At 42.8% G+C, this 15,290-nt stretch overlaps 2 protein-coding genes across 3 annotated transcripts; one reads left to right on the top strand and one right to left on the bottom strand.

Moving 5' to 3' along the window:
* Positions 1 to 84: 84 nt before the first annotated feature.
* LOC147253308 (transmembrane protein 107-like) lies at positions 85 to 2,951 on the bottom strand. Of its 2 annotated transcripts, none has more exons than XM_086218418.1 (5): positions 2,050 to 2,951; positions 1,872 to 1,939; positions 1,634 to 1,734; positions 863 to 959; positions 85 to 744 (listed from the first exon to the last, which is right to left on the bottom strand). In XM_086218418.1, the coding sequence occupies exons 1-5, from the start codon at positions 2,134 to 2,136 to the stop codon at positions 675 to 677; spliced, it is 423 nt and encodes a 140-aa protein (XP_086074544.1). In that variant the 5' UTR covers positions 2,137 to 2,951; the 3' UTR covers positions 85 to 674. The 2 variants fall into 2 exon arrangements, with proteins under 2 accessions (XP_086074544.1, XP_086074543.1); XM_086218417.1 differs by lacking the exon at positions 863 to 959 and adding an exon at positions 1,013 to 1,109 and having other exon boundaries at positions 2,050 to 2,946.
* On the top strand, positions 2,609 to 14,732 carry trim46a (tripartite motif containing 46a). The gene is made up of 13 exons (XM_086218416.1): positions 2,609 to 2,805; positions 3,092 to 3,315; positions 4,146 to 4,404; positions 5,046 to 5,196; positions 5,877 to 6,075; positions 6,151 to 6,297; positions 6,387 to 6,482; positions 7,028 to 7,281; positions 7,370 to 7,491; positions 7,590 to 7,919; positions 8,937 to 9,166; positions 9,453 to 9,520; positions 10,045 to 14,732. Exons 2-13 carry the CDS (start codon positions 3,256 to 3,258, stop codon positions 10,490 to 10,492), a joined length of 2,364 nt encoding a protein of 787 aa, XP_086074542.1. The 5' UTR covers positions 2,609 to 2,805; positions 3,092 to 3,255; the 3' UTR covers positions 10,493 to 14,732.
* The last annotated feature ends 558 nt before the right edge of the window (positions 14,733 to 15,290 follow it).

A 15,290-nucleotide genomic window follows, 5' to 3' on the forward strand; every position in this document is an offset into this window, starting at 1 on the left:
TTGTACCGATTTGTAAATGAATTATTAATCTTTACATTGGTGAACACGCTGTGTCCCGACAGAAAAGACAAAATAACAAGACAACCACTGACAAGGAAACATTGTAGAAAATGTATTTGGTGTACAAAGTAGCATTTTAAAAGCATTTATGTTTTCATGAGAATTTTGACAGTCTAACAGCAAACATAACTGCATTTTACAAACGAATTTGCTTTATTTCTTGACATAATAAAGTAACAACTGATACATCTTTTTAAAACTACAAATGAAACATTTCAAAAGCTAAATAGTAAAAAAAAAAAAAATGCTATAGAAACTCAATTCACCAAACTTATCACTGTTGGAAAAAAAAAATCGACCAAGTGGCTTACAGATTCCTCTGATGTCTGCTGTCAAGAGTATACCACAGATGGCAGCCCAATTCTCTGTACTTGACAAACTGATAACTGGCCTACCTTGTGCTGGTGCAGGGTTCCTACAGTAGTGACCTACAATAGCTGGCATGCCAGCAACATAATCAACTTTGGAGAAGTCTGCTGAATTTTTTAGCCAACCTGTTCTTCTGATGTTCCACGTGTTTTTTCAATGACAGGAAATCTGTTCAGCTGTGTTCTAGGACATCTGTGAACTCTTTGATGTACTGAAACCAAAAACCTCTACATCAGGACTGTCTTTCATACTGGCTTCTTCTTCAATCCAAATATGGCAATAAACAGAAGAATCTCCACAGAGGCAGGCAGCACACTAGACAGGAGACAGAGATGGAAATGTAGGAGGAGACAGCCACAACACATAACTGTCCTGCTTTTATTCAAACCCTCGTCCTCTACCACCAATTACACATCAACAAACATACACCAACCTGCAGATGGCAAAAATAACCCAATATGTCCAGCATTCCCACCTCTCAAACACAAAGTAAGACAAGGAGACGGAGGCGCTGCAGTGGACTGCCAGTGCTGGGTCAAACATCTGTTAGGGAAATAACATTTTCAGGAATGTTGACACTAACCTGCAGATGGCGAGGATCCACCAGTAGATGTGACACTCCCACTGCTCAAACTGAAAGAAAAGCAGAGCCACTGAGGCGCTGGCATGGACTCCTGTTGCTTTCGTACATTAGTCATGGAATTACAACGGAGGACTCAGCTGAGTTTATGTATACGCTGTGTCCCGTGTCCAGTTGTACTCGACACATGAGGCCTCCACATGGGACACTGATTTGTTGGGCTGTCTTGAGACAACTAGCTAGAATGAATTTGGACTAAATATTCTGTCCAGGAGGTAAATACATAATTGCTGCTCCTTGAGTTAAAATGTCAAAGTTTCAGTTTAAGGCTCATAAAAACATCTCAGTTATATTATTACAATGTTGGTACTCTGAGGAAGTGCAGTGCAAGTTTGAGGGTCAGTAACCAGGGAGCTTTTGTGATATCAAACAACAAACACAACAAGGGAAATGGGCGGGACATGTAGTAGGTTAGAGACAATGATTATTTTTTTTAAGTATAAAAAAAACAAGCAAACCCCACAAAAAAACAGGCTTTGGTCAAGATCTGTATACTTGTCATCCTTCATACACATGCAGTATGTCAACAACTTCACCATCACAGTAGGTTAACATGAAGGATACACAGGAGACTTTGGCAGTTGTTGAACATGGACACTCCTGAGAAGAAGCCAGCCAACTCAACAGCAAACAGAGCGAGCGTGATTGCCAATCCTACCACCAACCTGTCACAAAGAAAGAGAAATATAATATTAGCATTGTATTGTGTCTACATATATACACATACACACACAGTGTGTGTGTGGACGAGTATGTATATATTATATGTGTGTCATATATTGTGTGTCATAAACTCCCTCACTTTCTGTCTTCGTCGTCATATTGCTCTTGTGTGTAATCCAGAGGCAAGCAGGCCTTCACATTATTCTCCTGTGAAGAAGGGACGGACAAAGGACTCTCTCTTAAATCGATGAGAGGGTAAAATGAATTATTGCTTTAAAATGAATAAAACTGTTTTAAATTAAAAAAGTCTTACTTACCCTCGACCAAAAGATAGTGATCACAATGACAAGGTGAGCTGTTATAGTCAGGAAGCGTGCAGGGATGAGGCTGCTGACAGCCGACATGTTAAACTGCTGCTATTAGTTTTATTAGCCAATGTTTAAGCTAAAGTAAATCGCAACGTGCGAACACTGGTGGATGTACCTCGCCTCTAGCTAGCTTTACACATCCTACCCAGTTAGCTCCTAACTACAGCAATGTATCTAAGATAACCTTAATCGTGACGAAAACAGCGCCATTGCTCGCGGCAAATATTAGACACGTGAACAAAGAGATTAAGTCATTTGTTGCGACATTAACGAGACTAAGCCAACACATTACCAACAAAGCAAAACAGACTTCAGCGCTGTGGTTGCTAAGACAACGGGCGAGTCAGTGCGTTCTTGTCTTTATTGGTCGGTCGAACAACTATCGTTCAAAAGTTCCGACCGAACACAGACGCCAATAAGAGAGAATTGTTTAAATGGACAACACTATCATCTAGCGGTCATATATGGAACTGCTGAAGACTTGCTAGAACAAAAGGCTGCTGCACGTTATTGACACTATTGTCATCGAGATAATGCACCAAAACCATCGAAATTTCTCTAATGATACATACACATTTTCGTTACTGTGGCTTCATGAGAGCGTCTTGGATGCAACATCGACCAGAAAAATGTCACCAACCCTGACTTAAACCATTTCACAGTCTTTGGTCTTGCACCGAAGGACAAAGACCTACAACGGAAGAGGTATAACGTATTTGTCACGGATCATCTTACTCTCCTTCATCTCCCACATTTTAATGCTCAACTGTCTGTTGCAGAGGGAAATTTAATTGAAGTGCTGTTTTGCGAATGTGGTCTGTTTTGGTTACTTTAAGTACCCGTAGTACTGACGCCGTAAGTGCACGAGTAGATGCGCATCAAATAGAAACCGCGTCTGTTTTTCAGTCTGTGGTTTGACCAGAAATTTGCCAACGACTGCTCCCTTGACCGCGATCACCCCCCCCCCCCCCAATTCGTTTGTTCCCCCCAGGAGTCAGCGTGGAGGAGCAGCAGCAGCGAAGAACGTGTGCGCAATTGAACGATACTGTTGTGCCTGCAGCGGTGCTCGTCAGGGGCCTCCCTGGGTACACTTGCCCCTGGTTCTCTTCAGTAACACAGAGTCCGTCTCACGGATAAGCCGGGCATCGCGCAAGCATGGCGGAAGCAGAGTTACAAACCTTTACCTCTATCATGGACGCGTTGGTTCGAATTAGTGTAAGTACGGCACTCGTTTATTCTGTTCCAATTGCTTATAAAAAAAAAAATCTATATTTGTTGTATTCATTGAGAGGCAATTCCATCAGTGTTAACATACGTCCTGTCCCAACCTGTGCTTGCATTGGACTATTAGCACAATTCTCCATTCGAGCATTTTTTTTTTGCAGTTATTGAAAAATTGATATGTTTTTTGTTTTAAGCCCCAGACCGCCTCCCAGCTGTGGGCCACAGAGAGACACAATAGTGAAGGCCCCCGATGATTCCTACCGGACCCTAAACGTTGAATCGGACGAAGCACTTGATGTGTAAATGTCACCAATATGTTGGCTTGCACTAGCGCCGTCGTGGGTTACGGGCCGTGCAGGATGAGAGAGTCGAGATGATGCACGTTGTCATAGAAACGGGATGCTGCTTTTAGCAGATGCAACACATGATGCATGACCTCGATCTGCATGGCTCGTGTAAAAGCATAATGGGAAAAAAGAAAACCTATTGATTTGATGCTCTAAAACCGCCTCACTCCAGAGCTTACAAGCGAATATACAGAAGGTTGGAGTTGGAGGACCCTGCCTTCGTGGTTTGGCTAACCAATTTCTGGGAAGTAGTTTTTCCACATTCCCCCTCCCTGCTCTGTGTATTTCCTTTTCCAGCCTACATAACCAGCGTTTACAGTTTTTCCAGCAGCCGCCTCCTACACACCCTAATACATTTTTAGGTCCCAGTAGATAGAGAATGTAAATAGCAGTGGAACCTTCACTTATTCCAGTGACTCAGCCTTTTATCTGATCCGACTCAGTACTAAGTTCTCCTCTCCCTTTCCTCTCCAGTCCAACATGAAGAGTATGGAGCAGGAGCTGCACTGCCCGGTGTGTGATGAGATGGTGAAGCAGCCTGTCCTTCTACCGTGCCAGCACAGTGTGTGTTTACTGTGCGCGGCTGAGGTGCTGGTTCAAAGAGGCTATCCCCCTCCGGACCTCCCCCCAGAGCCAAACTCACCAGCCTCCACACCCAACACTCGCTCACCTCGACAGGCACGCAGACCCACCCCCAGGACCCCTGACCGTCTGGACCGGACCTTGAGAACAGGTGAATTTGATTGACATATGATACAAATTCCAGGAATATTCCAAATTGGAGACTCCCCCAAAGCATTGTTTTGGTCAATTTAAACTGTATTTATCTATAATATAAGCACTGTGTATTCTCGTTAACAGATGTCCATGTGAATATTTATGGTACACATTTTGAAATGGAAGACGCTAATTATCAGTGCACGTCACTGAAGAATCCACAGTACACTTCTAACTAGAGTTAGTATGAGTTACCCCAGTTACCATATATTCACATTAATTCACTTTAATTTCTAGATATACCTGTCACTTCCCATATCTATCTATCTATCTATCTATCTATCTATCTATCTATCTATCTATCTATCTATCTATCTAGATAGATAGATAGATAGATAGATAGATATATGCTTTTTTTTCCCATTTACCAAAAATGACTCCGAACTTGTCAGAAATTTACCTGAAACTTCATCCGTTTGCAACTCTATAAATAATAGAAACAAGTTTGCGGGTTTTTCCCAGCATCGAAAAAACTTCTATTACGAATCGCTCGCTTTGAAATCTGTCATTTCATAAACTTGCCTTTGATTTTCCTCCATTTGTTTGTGTTTTGTCCCCTTCCCATTCATCCTCTCCTCACCTGCATCCCTCTCCCAGTATGTGGAACATACCCAGGGCGAAGGCGGAAGGACGCAGCCCCTCCCCCCATGCTGTTCCCATGTCCTTCCTGTCAGCAGGACGTGGAGCTTGGTGAGAAAGGCCTGGCAGACTGTCTCCGTAACCTCACTTTGGAGCGGATTGTTGAGAGGTAAATACACAAGCACAGACGCAAAGACAGGCTCGTTCATAAATGCGGTACAGGTTTATTTCACCCTTTGATGATGTCGTCTCAGAATCACAGCAATCGGGGGTTTTGAAAAACCCCCTTTAAGCAGTCATGCAATCTAGGATTGAAGTCGGCGAGTGAAGCTCTTAGTCGATGCCGCTTTATAAATGGGACAGGAAATCATTTGCTGGAAGGAGTTTTAGTAATGAATCTTTCATTTGCTCCTGAGCCGAGGCGTAACCTAACAGCAAAAAAGTTTCACAACGGTGGAAAATGGATGAATCAGACCAGCAAGTTTTTTGGGGGAAAAATAAATATAATTCGTCTTCATCAATCAATTCCAATAGAGCTCAAAGATCAAAGTGCATTTGAATCTGTAGTCAGAGATGTCAGGACAGATTCACACGCATCAGTTTTGATGAGTCTTCCTTCCCAGGCGATGGTTATGTTGGTCAGGAACATCTTGTGCCTCGCAGGATGTACTAACAAGGCAGCTGCTGGTGATGTATCCAGGTCAGCAGTTAAAGAGTTATATTTCTAAAAGAGAACAGCACAAACACCAGCCAGCTCCATCCCCCTGCTATTATAATTAGAAGGCTCAGTCTTTTCTCTCTCATTTCACTGCACTTCACAGTCTGGTTGCCTCCCTGTTTTCCCTCCAGGTACAGACACACTGTGAGTCTGGGCAGCATAGCCATCATGTGTGGATTCTGTAAACCTCCTCAGTCCCTGGAGGCCACTAAGGGCTGTGCGGATTGCAAGTCCAACTTCTGCAATGAGTGTTTCAAACTCTACCACCCCTGGGGAACTCCCAGAGCCCAACACGAGCATATTCTACCTACCAACAACTTCCGGCCAAAGGTTTGTCCGTCAGTGTGTACGCTGCAGGGTGCCTCCTCTATTATTATGGTGCCATAATCCTTTGTGGTTCCGCAGGTCCTAACATGCACAGAGCATGACCAGGAGAGGCTCCAGTGGTACTGCCGGAGCTGCCAGAGGTTACTATGCCCGCTCTGTAAGCTCCGCCGTGTCCACCATGGACACAAAGTGTTACCCATAACACAGGCCTACCAGGCCCTCAAGGTGACTGACTGTGCTGACTGTCAGGATCACTGCATTTATTCTCTTGAAATAAAATAATGACAATGAATCTTGTCCTTGGTGCTCCACAGGACAAGGTCACCAAGGAAGTCAACTACATTCTGGCCAACCAGGAGATGATACAGAGTCAGATCACTCAAGTGGAAGCTGCCATCAAACAAATGGAGGTGCACTGTTTTTGCTTTGCTCATCTTCCTCATGGAAATGTGCGGAAATATTGGCCTTCATGTGTAGTAATGCCTGTTAGGGCCCCCTGTCATTTGATTGTTGTTGGGTGTCAAATGTTTGGATGTCTGATCCCTCGTGGTAAACTAACATTCTGTTACTGACAATATGCTGTAGTTAACAAAACAATGATTATTAATTTCCTTTGATTGAACGAGTGAAGCACCTCCTGTTGGGTGGGGCCACGGGTTGTGTGACATAAGCATCTCACCTTGGTCTTTGAATTCTAGCTGTTATCTCTGACTTTGATCTTGGTCATTCTGACTCTCGTCTCAGTCAGGAAAGAGCCCAAAATATCTGTGCATCTGTCTGTTTTTATTAAGTCCTTGTCACCAGCCAGCCTACCACAATATGACCTACAGATTGACAGCACCAAATTAACTGTCATCTCAGTCCGTCATCCTGACTGTCATCTCAGACCCCAGGACCAACAGCTTCTCCACCCCTGCATCATTTCTTCTGCTTTCTCCTCCTTCTGTCTCTGCAGGCTAACAGCGCCGTAGCTCTACGGCAGCTGACTCACTGTATTCGGGAGCTCGGAGCGGCTGTAGCAGAGCGTCAAGGAACTTTGGCTCTTGCGCTGGAGGGATCCCGCAGCAGGAGGGAAGAGGCCCTGTCTGGACAGGTCTCAGAGAGGCAAAGCCTGCTGGACCAGGCTGGCATGATGACTTACACTCAAGAGCTGCTCAAGGAGACAGACCCACCCTGTTTTGTGCAGGCTGCCAGGGTTACTCACAACAGGTAGCTTTCGCAGATGCCTTTTGGCCCGTCTTTCTTCTTATTTGAATGCTTTATTCAGACTTTGACTATGACTCTTTCTCATTTTAAGGCTGGTGAAGGCAATCGAACACCTCCAGTGTTTCTCTCTGTCTGCTGATCCCTCCTTCAGACACTTTCACCTTGATGCATCAAAAGAGGTCAAGCTCATCAGCAGCTTGGATTTTATACAAGGTGAGGACATTTTCTTTCCTGAAGCAAACCAGATAAGAGTTCCATTTTTGAGACACATTAATGGACAGTGCATCTCCCTGGCTTTACCTTTTTCACAGCACCACTGGCGCCAGTCATCGACACCCAGAAAACGCTAGCGTACGACCAGCTGTTTTTGTGCTGGCGCCTCCCTCAGGACTCAGCCCCAGCTTGGCACTTCTCTGTAGAATACCAACGACGAGCAGGCGTAGCCGGAGCCACGTGGGGCGGCACCAGATCCCCAACTACCATGACGGCATGGCAGCGCGTGGATGACGTGAGAGGAACCAGTGCGGTGATCAACCAGCTGCACATGGACAGCGTCTATGTGCTCCGGGTGAGAGGCTGCAACAAGGCTGGGTTTGGAGATTACAGTGAAGAGATTTACCTCCACACTCCACCAGCACCCGGTGAGACTGTCAACACCATGTATGGAATTTTCACATATCATACATGTTCCATTCTTTTAAAAACAAGTAGAATCTTTTTTTATATGTATTTTTTCCTCATGAATTAAGAAAACAGTATTGTATGTTGTCTATTTGATTTAAACAAATGATTTTGATTTGGAAGTAAGGTAAAACTAGGGCTGATGGGTTAAAAATGTGTTAATCACTAGTGAAATATACATTTTTGCGATTCAATATGGATTTAGACAATTTTGATGACATTATTTGTTGTTTTGCATGCGTAAAATCCTGCGACCTCCATAAAACAGCATATTTTGACTTGTTCATTCTTTGCTCAATAAAAAAAAGTCTTTAACTGAGAAATAGTGTAAATCTTATAAGGCGCTATTGTACACTCTATGAGTATATCTGTCAGCCACGTCTAAGAATATTGACTTTTGAAAGTGTAGAATCAATAGTGAACCCAAAAGTATTGAAATCGAAGCTTGAGGTCCTTGCTAATTCCCAGCCCAAGTGAATTTTTTTTTTCAGATGTCTTAAAATGCTTATTTTTGTAGTGATTTCATTTTAATTGGTTGACTAATGTTATTTTTTTTCTCTTCCATCCCCTGATTTTCTCCATTCCCACCTTTTTAATTTCACATTCTGCATCAAATCCTCTACTTTTATTTGTTCTGGATTCCAGTTTCATCCCAGTCAGACTATTTCTGCCTTTCTCTTTCTTGCTACAGGTCTGTCATTCACTATTTTCTCAAATTCATATGCTCATAATTTTCATATTAATTGAATCAATGTGGATTTGTCTGCCAAAGATGTTTTTTCTTTCTATGTGTCTACCTCAGTCTTTGTTTTTCTCAGCTTTAGATCTTCACACTAGCGTTTCTTTGTCTCAGCTGCAGAATCTAACCCTCTTCCTCCCTCTCGACTCCTTTCCTTTGCTTTGCTCCCTCTGTCCCTCTTTACCTGAATTTTTCCCTCCTGTTATGCCGTCTCTCCTCTCCTGTCCTCCCCTCCCAGTCTTGAGTTTCTCCTTGGACTCTCGTTGGGGGTTGCATGCTGACAGGCTCGCTCTAGGTAGAGGCCAGACTTATGCCCGCAGCGTGCCAGGCCTCTCCCTCCTGCAGGCCGCCGACCGCACCCTTACTTCCTGCCACCTGACATCTGACCTGCTGGTGGCTGACTTGGCTGTCACTCAAGGGAGACATTACTGGGCATGCTCGGTGGAGCCCGGCTCCTACCTGGTCAAGGTGAGAGGGATACTGTTGGTTTTGACAGATTTGGATGACATATGATAACAAGAAGGGTAATATCACATTGAACAAAGACTCAAGATTTAGATATTAGCAGTATTTTTCTGGACATGTTGTACACACAATTCAATCCAGTTTCTTGAGTGTATGTGCAATGGTTGAAAGAGATCAAATTTGATCAGGTTTTGTAACCTACTGTTTAATAAAATAGTTGATAGACTCTGACTGGAATTCCTCACAGCTGTTGCTTTCTGTCTTTCTGTTTTGTTTCCCCCTGATGCAGGTTGGAGTAGGACAGGAGGTTAAACTTCAGGAATGGTTCCATCTCCCCCAGGACATGGCCAGTCCTCGGTAAGTAACTCCCTCTGTTCTAATATAGTCTTGAGATTATCGCCAGCAAATCTGTTGTCAAATATGCACCGCCATCAATCTGGAAAACAAAGTGATTTACCTTGATAGAATTGATTTTACTGTGATATTAAAACATTTGTGGCCCAATCAGAATTGGTACTTTACATAGTGTAAAGCAGTATTTATTGATTTTGTGGCATTCTTGTGTTTGAGGTAAAATATTGGCTTTTCAGATATTGGCAAAAGAAAAAAAAATCCCAAATCGTGCATCACTAATTTGCACTTACAGTAATCGTTGTTAATCACAGTGCTACAGTGTTTGCGACTGTAAATATAAAAAGGTAGTATGGTGTTTTATTATAGTTTGGAATACTTTTCAGTTCGTAGAAATCAAATCACAGATATCCAAGAGAAATGGGCCACTTTATGTAGTTTTTCACATTGGTATTCATATTTGTAGTCCAAAACATTAGCATTTCTCCTATTCAGCCAAATTTTCCCTTCTTCCCATCTGCCTCCACCAGTTGTGACCCAGACAGCGGGCATGACAGCGGAGGCGAGGACGGCCAGGACTCCCCTCCCTTCTGTTTCCTCACCATGGGCATGGGTAAGATCCTGCTTCCCCAAGGACATGGACACAGCCAGAGCCACGGGGACAGTCAGAGCCAGGGGGGGATGCACTCCCACAGTAGCAGCCACAGCAACCTGCCACACGCTCACACGGCTCCGCTACCACCCAGACTAGGAGTGTGTCTGGACTGCGATAAAGGACGGGTCACCTTCTACGATGCCCACTCGTTGCGTATCCTGTGGGAGGGACTTGTGGATTGTTCCGCTCCTGTGTGTCCAGCCTTTTGCTTCATCGGAGGAGGGGCCTTGCAGCTGCAGGATCTAGTGGCCAATCGGAGCGTCGAGGAGCCCCCGCCACGGAGGGTAACCATCCAAACACGAGCAACAAATCGAAGTAAATGAATTAAGGGAGGAATAATATGTCAGTGCAGTTGACAGGGTAATCAAAGTGGGTCTCTTGTCTCATTCACAGTAATGAGAGAAACCAGACGGATGCTACTCTAGCAATGAATTGCCTTGAACATCTGCTAACATAGTAATAATCTTCATTTTGATGTCATATTTTTTCGATCTCACTGCAAATATTTGATGTGTTCTCTCCTGCAGCCATTCTGGGCCCGATGATATAAAATGTCTCAATCAAATCAAACAACAATCTTTAAGTGCACACCAGGATGTGTTCAGAACCAGAGGACACCTTGAGACTGCAAACCCCCGCCGAGGCAACACGCCCTCATCAGATGCAGATCAATTTTAAAACGGGATCAATTGTTTCCCTAACATTTTCTCCTTCAAACAACAAATTTCATCAATGTCTTTTCCAAGATTTTTGAATAATCCTGCTAACAGACAAACCAACCCAGGTGATCACACGGCTTCAACTTTGTTCTTCATCAGGATTTGGCAAAAGCAATAAAAGCTCACGGTAGAGCAACATCTCAAAAAGACAAAAAAATAAAAGACACTGATGCCTGTAAGTGTCCAGTATAGGAGTTTAAAGACGATCCAAACAAGAAGCATTTTCATATGATGAACAGTATGACTGATTGTAGGGGGCGCTCATTTCCACAAAATGTAAAAAAAAATACACTCATCATATTGGGAAAATATTTGTAAGAAAAAAGAAGCTATAAATGACATACATTTAAAAATCATAGAAGGTAATTGCTATTACGGAGAAGATATTAGGTGTAATACCTCCTCTTCGCAGGTGGGGGCAGAGCTGTGCCAGGAGGGTGTCGGGTTGTCCTTACAGAGCAGGTCACAGTCAGACAATCAAACCTGTTTTAAACAAGTACTCAGTGTGATGGCCTCAGCCCACCTGATGGCTGTCCATATCCAATATGCTCCCTCATCAATAACTGATTTGATTGATGTTTTAATTCCAGGCAGCAGAGCCGTCTGGCCCACAATCTGAAGTTGACAATAACTGAATACAAAGCAGTCTGAAGAAATGGAATAAGACAGAAAGCCCAGTTCTGCAGAACAGTCAGCACCTGATGATATTACAGGTTCACCTGATGGCAATCCTGAGTGAGCCGTGTACCGAACTTGTCCTTCGCTCCTTTTGTTTTTAATGCAACAGTAAGAAAGTGTCAATCAGAGTTCCCTGTTGTGCACTAGAAGATTGTTTTTTCGATTTACTTCAATTTACCCTCAACCAGCTGGCGCCCAGGAGAGGAGCGCTGCTGTGTACGAGGTGTATTTGCACGATATATAACGTCTCCGAGCTGTTTATTTCTTTCTGTTTCTTTTCCTGTTTTCCTTCTCTCTTACGGACATCATGGCTGAAGTGAATTAAGACTATGCATAAATAACAGGGAACGTCAAACACCTTAACTACCTGTAAAGAAAATCTGTTCGCAACGTATGACAATTCTACCCTTGACACTACTCTTTATCCAGCAGTCGGACCAACGTCGCATGCAGGTTTAACTTGGATTCATTTCTATACTGGAATAACGATACCAGATGAGGAGTAAAGCTGAATTAGAGACGTGCGCGTACACTTGGAGTTGACTTCTCGCAGGATCACAGGTTTTTGTGTCTCAGTAGGAATTCGTTCTGCATTTCAGAAGAACTCGCGTGTCGTTACGCTGTCACAAACATGCTCACAGTGTTTTGCGAAAGTGACAGCAAAGTAAAAAGTAATGTTCTTACTATACCGGGCGACTTCTGGAAACATGCGGGTACATCTTGATGTTTTATATTTGGGTGAAATGTAGATGGCGTTCTTTGTTAAACTGTGGTGTGTTTTAGGTTTATGCGTGACGACGTGATAGGAGAGAAATGATGAGAAGCTACCCAGTTGAAGCATAAGCTGCTTATTTATTTTATTAGCTCTCAATTTTATAAAGTTTGAATTTTTTTTTTTTGTGCAACTAATAAATGTATATTTGAGGAATGTAACAGCTCAGTTATGTCAGTACTTCAATGCAAGAGATTGTCTATATTGTAATATAGTTTCAAATGGCCTGGTAGTATTTTGGTATATGACTTTTTTGGTGAGTTTGTGCGTTAGCAGGAAGGTTGTGAGTCCTTTCTGCTTTGTTGTGCGTATCATATCTCTCTGAATGACGTCTTCAGCACAGCACTTGAATGATTTTAGATTGTAGCATCTCCGAAAACACAACCTCCCTCTTTAGATTTTGCCTTGCTGGCAGAATGTTTCTATCATATCATGGAAAAAAATAAAACGGTAAATAAATATTGAGTGTAACGTGGAGTACATTTGTGTCAAACAACAAGCTAAAGTCATGAGGAGGAAATATGCAATTCTTGTATAGATGCAGTAAACATGACAGTAAAGCAATAAATTTAAAGCCTCTTTTTATTATTATTATTATTATTATTATTATTATTATTATTATTATTATTATTATTATTATCATCATGTATAACTGATATCAATCATCACCTTCCTCCTCTTGTGAAACACATTTGTCTTTGTCACCTGTCATGCCCCCCAAGCAAAAATGTTCTGTTTTTCTGGCCAGATGCAACCGGCGCTAGAATTGTAATGTGCTACAGAGTTGTGATTGACAGCAGAGTCGTACGTAAGCAGGGATTCGGGAGAACTCATGTCTTCATGAGTGTGTAGTTCCCTCCTGCGTGTAAAGACAAGCGTGCCTGTAATTACTCAAGTGTGCCACAGCTACAGTGCTAATAATCCTATTCTGTGGAGCGTCGGGACTCACCTCACTCCCCAGCAGCAGCAGCAGAGAGAGAGAGAGAAAGAGAGAGAGAGAGGTCAACTACAGGATAAGACGAGGGACAGTTCAGCCAGTTGGACTGGTACTTAGAAGGTTGTCTTAATAAGCTGTTACCACCCAGAAGAGGTGAGGAAAACACACATTGCGTAATATTTGTCTTATCATGTGAATAGGCAGCTCTTTGTAACTGTGTCCTGCTGTACAACATTACAAATCCACCACTAGGAGGCGACATTGCCTCTTGGTTCCAGATTTGCTCCGTCCTGTGAAAGGATTCAGCAACAGGTGCACCTCGAGTCAACGCTGACTAACAAATCTGCGGTGACATGTCAGATATTACAGTTCCACAGCTTTTAGCTTCAGATTGTTTGTTCTCAAACAGTCTTTTCATTGTGTCACAATATCCTTCCACGGCTCAAACAGAAATGGTTGACTCATTTTCATCTGTCTGAGAGAACACACCTGCATTCTTAGCAAACATACAAAGGTGGCATAACACACCCACAAAAACAGGAGTAGTAATAATACACGAGTGGAACCTAATATATACGTCTGTAGGAATGTTGAATTTGGCTGTGTTCTTTGGAACACGTTCTACTGGAACTGTGAAAGACGAAACATATTCCCCCGCAGTGGGTCTGGGTGATAAAATGTTATTTTTGACCAAATATATCCATGTATAAACACAAAAGGATTTTTGGATAATGAGTCATTATAATGTAGATATAACTCTTCAGTGGGTAGAAGCAATATACTTGCAATTTATTTGTAAAACATTTGCAAACATTGTTTCCTCATAATAAAAAACAGATGATGAGCAAAGGACTTGAGCAAAACTGGGCCAATATATGAGAAAGACAAATATATGCAGATACCAATGATGTGATGATATTATCACGCATCCCTATGTTTGTGTTTGATGAAAGCGTTTGAAAGCTAATAAAAGTCGGTTTTGTGTTGAGTTGGCTGAAGATAAAGTGCCATGCAGAGTAAATTTCACATGCAGCCTCAAATGTGCAAACAGTGCAAGAAGCTGCAGAAATGTTTTGCTGCTGCAAGCACAGCCTGAACAGCTGTTTCTCCTGTCGTTCCCCAGTACCTCTGCACATCACAGCAGTGGTGTATGTCCCACACACACACGCGCACACACAAACACATTCTTCCCCAAAATAACAACCCCTGAGTAACTCTACGTGTTCAAAATGTGCTCAATACTTCTTCCCACAGAAAAAAAAGGGAATCAGTAAAGCTGTCAAGCAAAATGGATCTGCGCCGCAGGCAGAGGTTTGTGAACAGAAAACATTTTTGTCTGTCACTGCATCAAATCTCTCTCTCACACACGCACACACACACACACACACACACACACACAAAATCAAACACATAGACACTTTATAAGGTTATTCAAAACCACTTCTAAGTCCACACTGACATGCACACAGATCTGTTGAGTGTGTGTGTTTGTGTGTGTTGCATGAATGCCTGGGTGAACAAGCATGCTACGACAGGACCAAAGATGTCTGCGTGTGTGTCATTTTTTTTGTCTGGAAAAACATTAGCTCTCCATAAAATCCTTATTGCACCACCTGTTTCTCTCTTAAATGTGTTTGTCACATCATCTGCTGCACTGCACAAGTGAAAATATGTAGAACACCGTGAATAAACCGAGTTAAAGGCAATTATTTAAATAAATCATCCTGCTAGCAAACACAGATGCAACTTTATTGAAATGAGTTTTGTGCAAAAGCTGCTTTTGTTGCATGCTGTGTTGTCAGTGAGATACCTGACAAATGATTTATATTAAAGATGAAATGTGTGTATTCATCCATGCTGACAGTGTTTTGCTCTGAAGACTGCCCTATGACAGCCTAATGAGTAGCTGTCCGCATATCACTTGTCTCACTGTTCCCATTTTGAAGGGCAGCAGCAGAAGCAGAGTGCCGAGGAAGAAGAGGATGAGGAGGAATCATGAGAGAGTAAAACAATCC

This window comes from Aulostomus chinensis, chromosome 11 (assembly GCF_037954235.1).
Source record: "Aulostomus chinensis isolate RoL2024-O1b breed Wild chromosome 11, RoL_Achi_v1.0, whole genome shotgun sequence".
Lineage (NCBI taxonomy): Eukaryota > Metazoa > Chordata > Actinopteri > Syngnathiformes > Aulostomidae > Aulostomus > Aulostomus chinensis.

Bases quoted from the DNA above. Each gene is read 5' to 3' on its own strand.
- LOC147253308 (XM_086218418.1), bottom strand. From the start codon at position 2,136: ATGTCGGCTGTCAGCAGCCTCATCCCTGCACGCTTCCTGACTATAACA. The intron at 1,735-1,871 runs GTGAGGGAGTTT...TCTTTGTGACAG, and splicing joins TATGACGACGAAGACAGAAA to GTTGGTGGTAGGATTGGCAA. The intron at 745-862 runs GTTGGTGTATGT...TCTCCTGTCTAG, and splicing joins GTTATTTTTGCCATCTGCAG to TGTGCTGCCTGCCTCTGTGG.
- trim46a (XM_086218416.1), top strand. From the start codon at position 3,256: ATGGCGGAAGCAGAGTTACAAACCTTTACCTCTATCATGGACGCGTTG. The intron at 4,405-5,045 runs GTGAATTTGATT...TCCCTCTCCCAG, and splicing joins GGACCGGACCTTGAGAACAG to TATGTGGAACATACCCAGGG. The intron at 6,483-7,027 runs GTGCACTGTTTT...CTGTCTCTGCAG, and splicing joins CTGCCATCAAACAAATGGAG to GCTAACAGCGCCGTAGCTCT.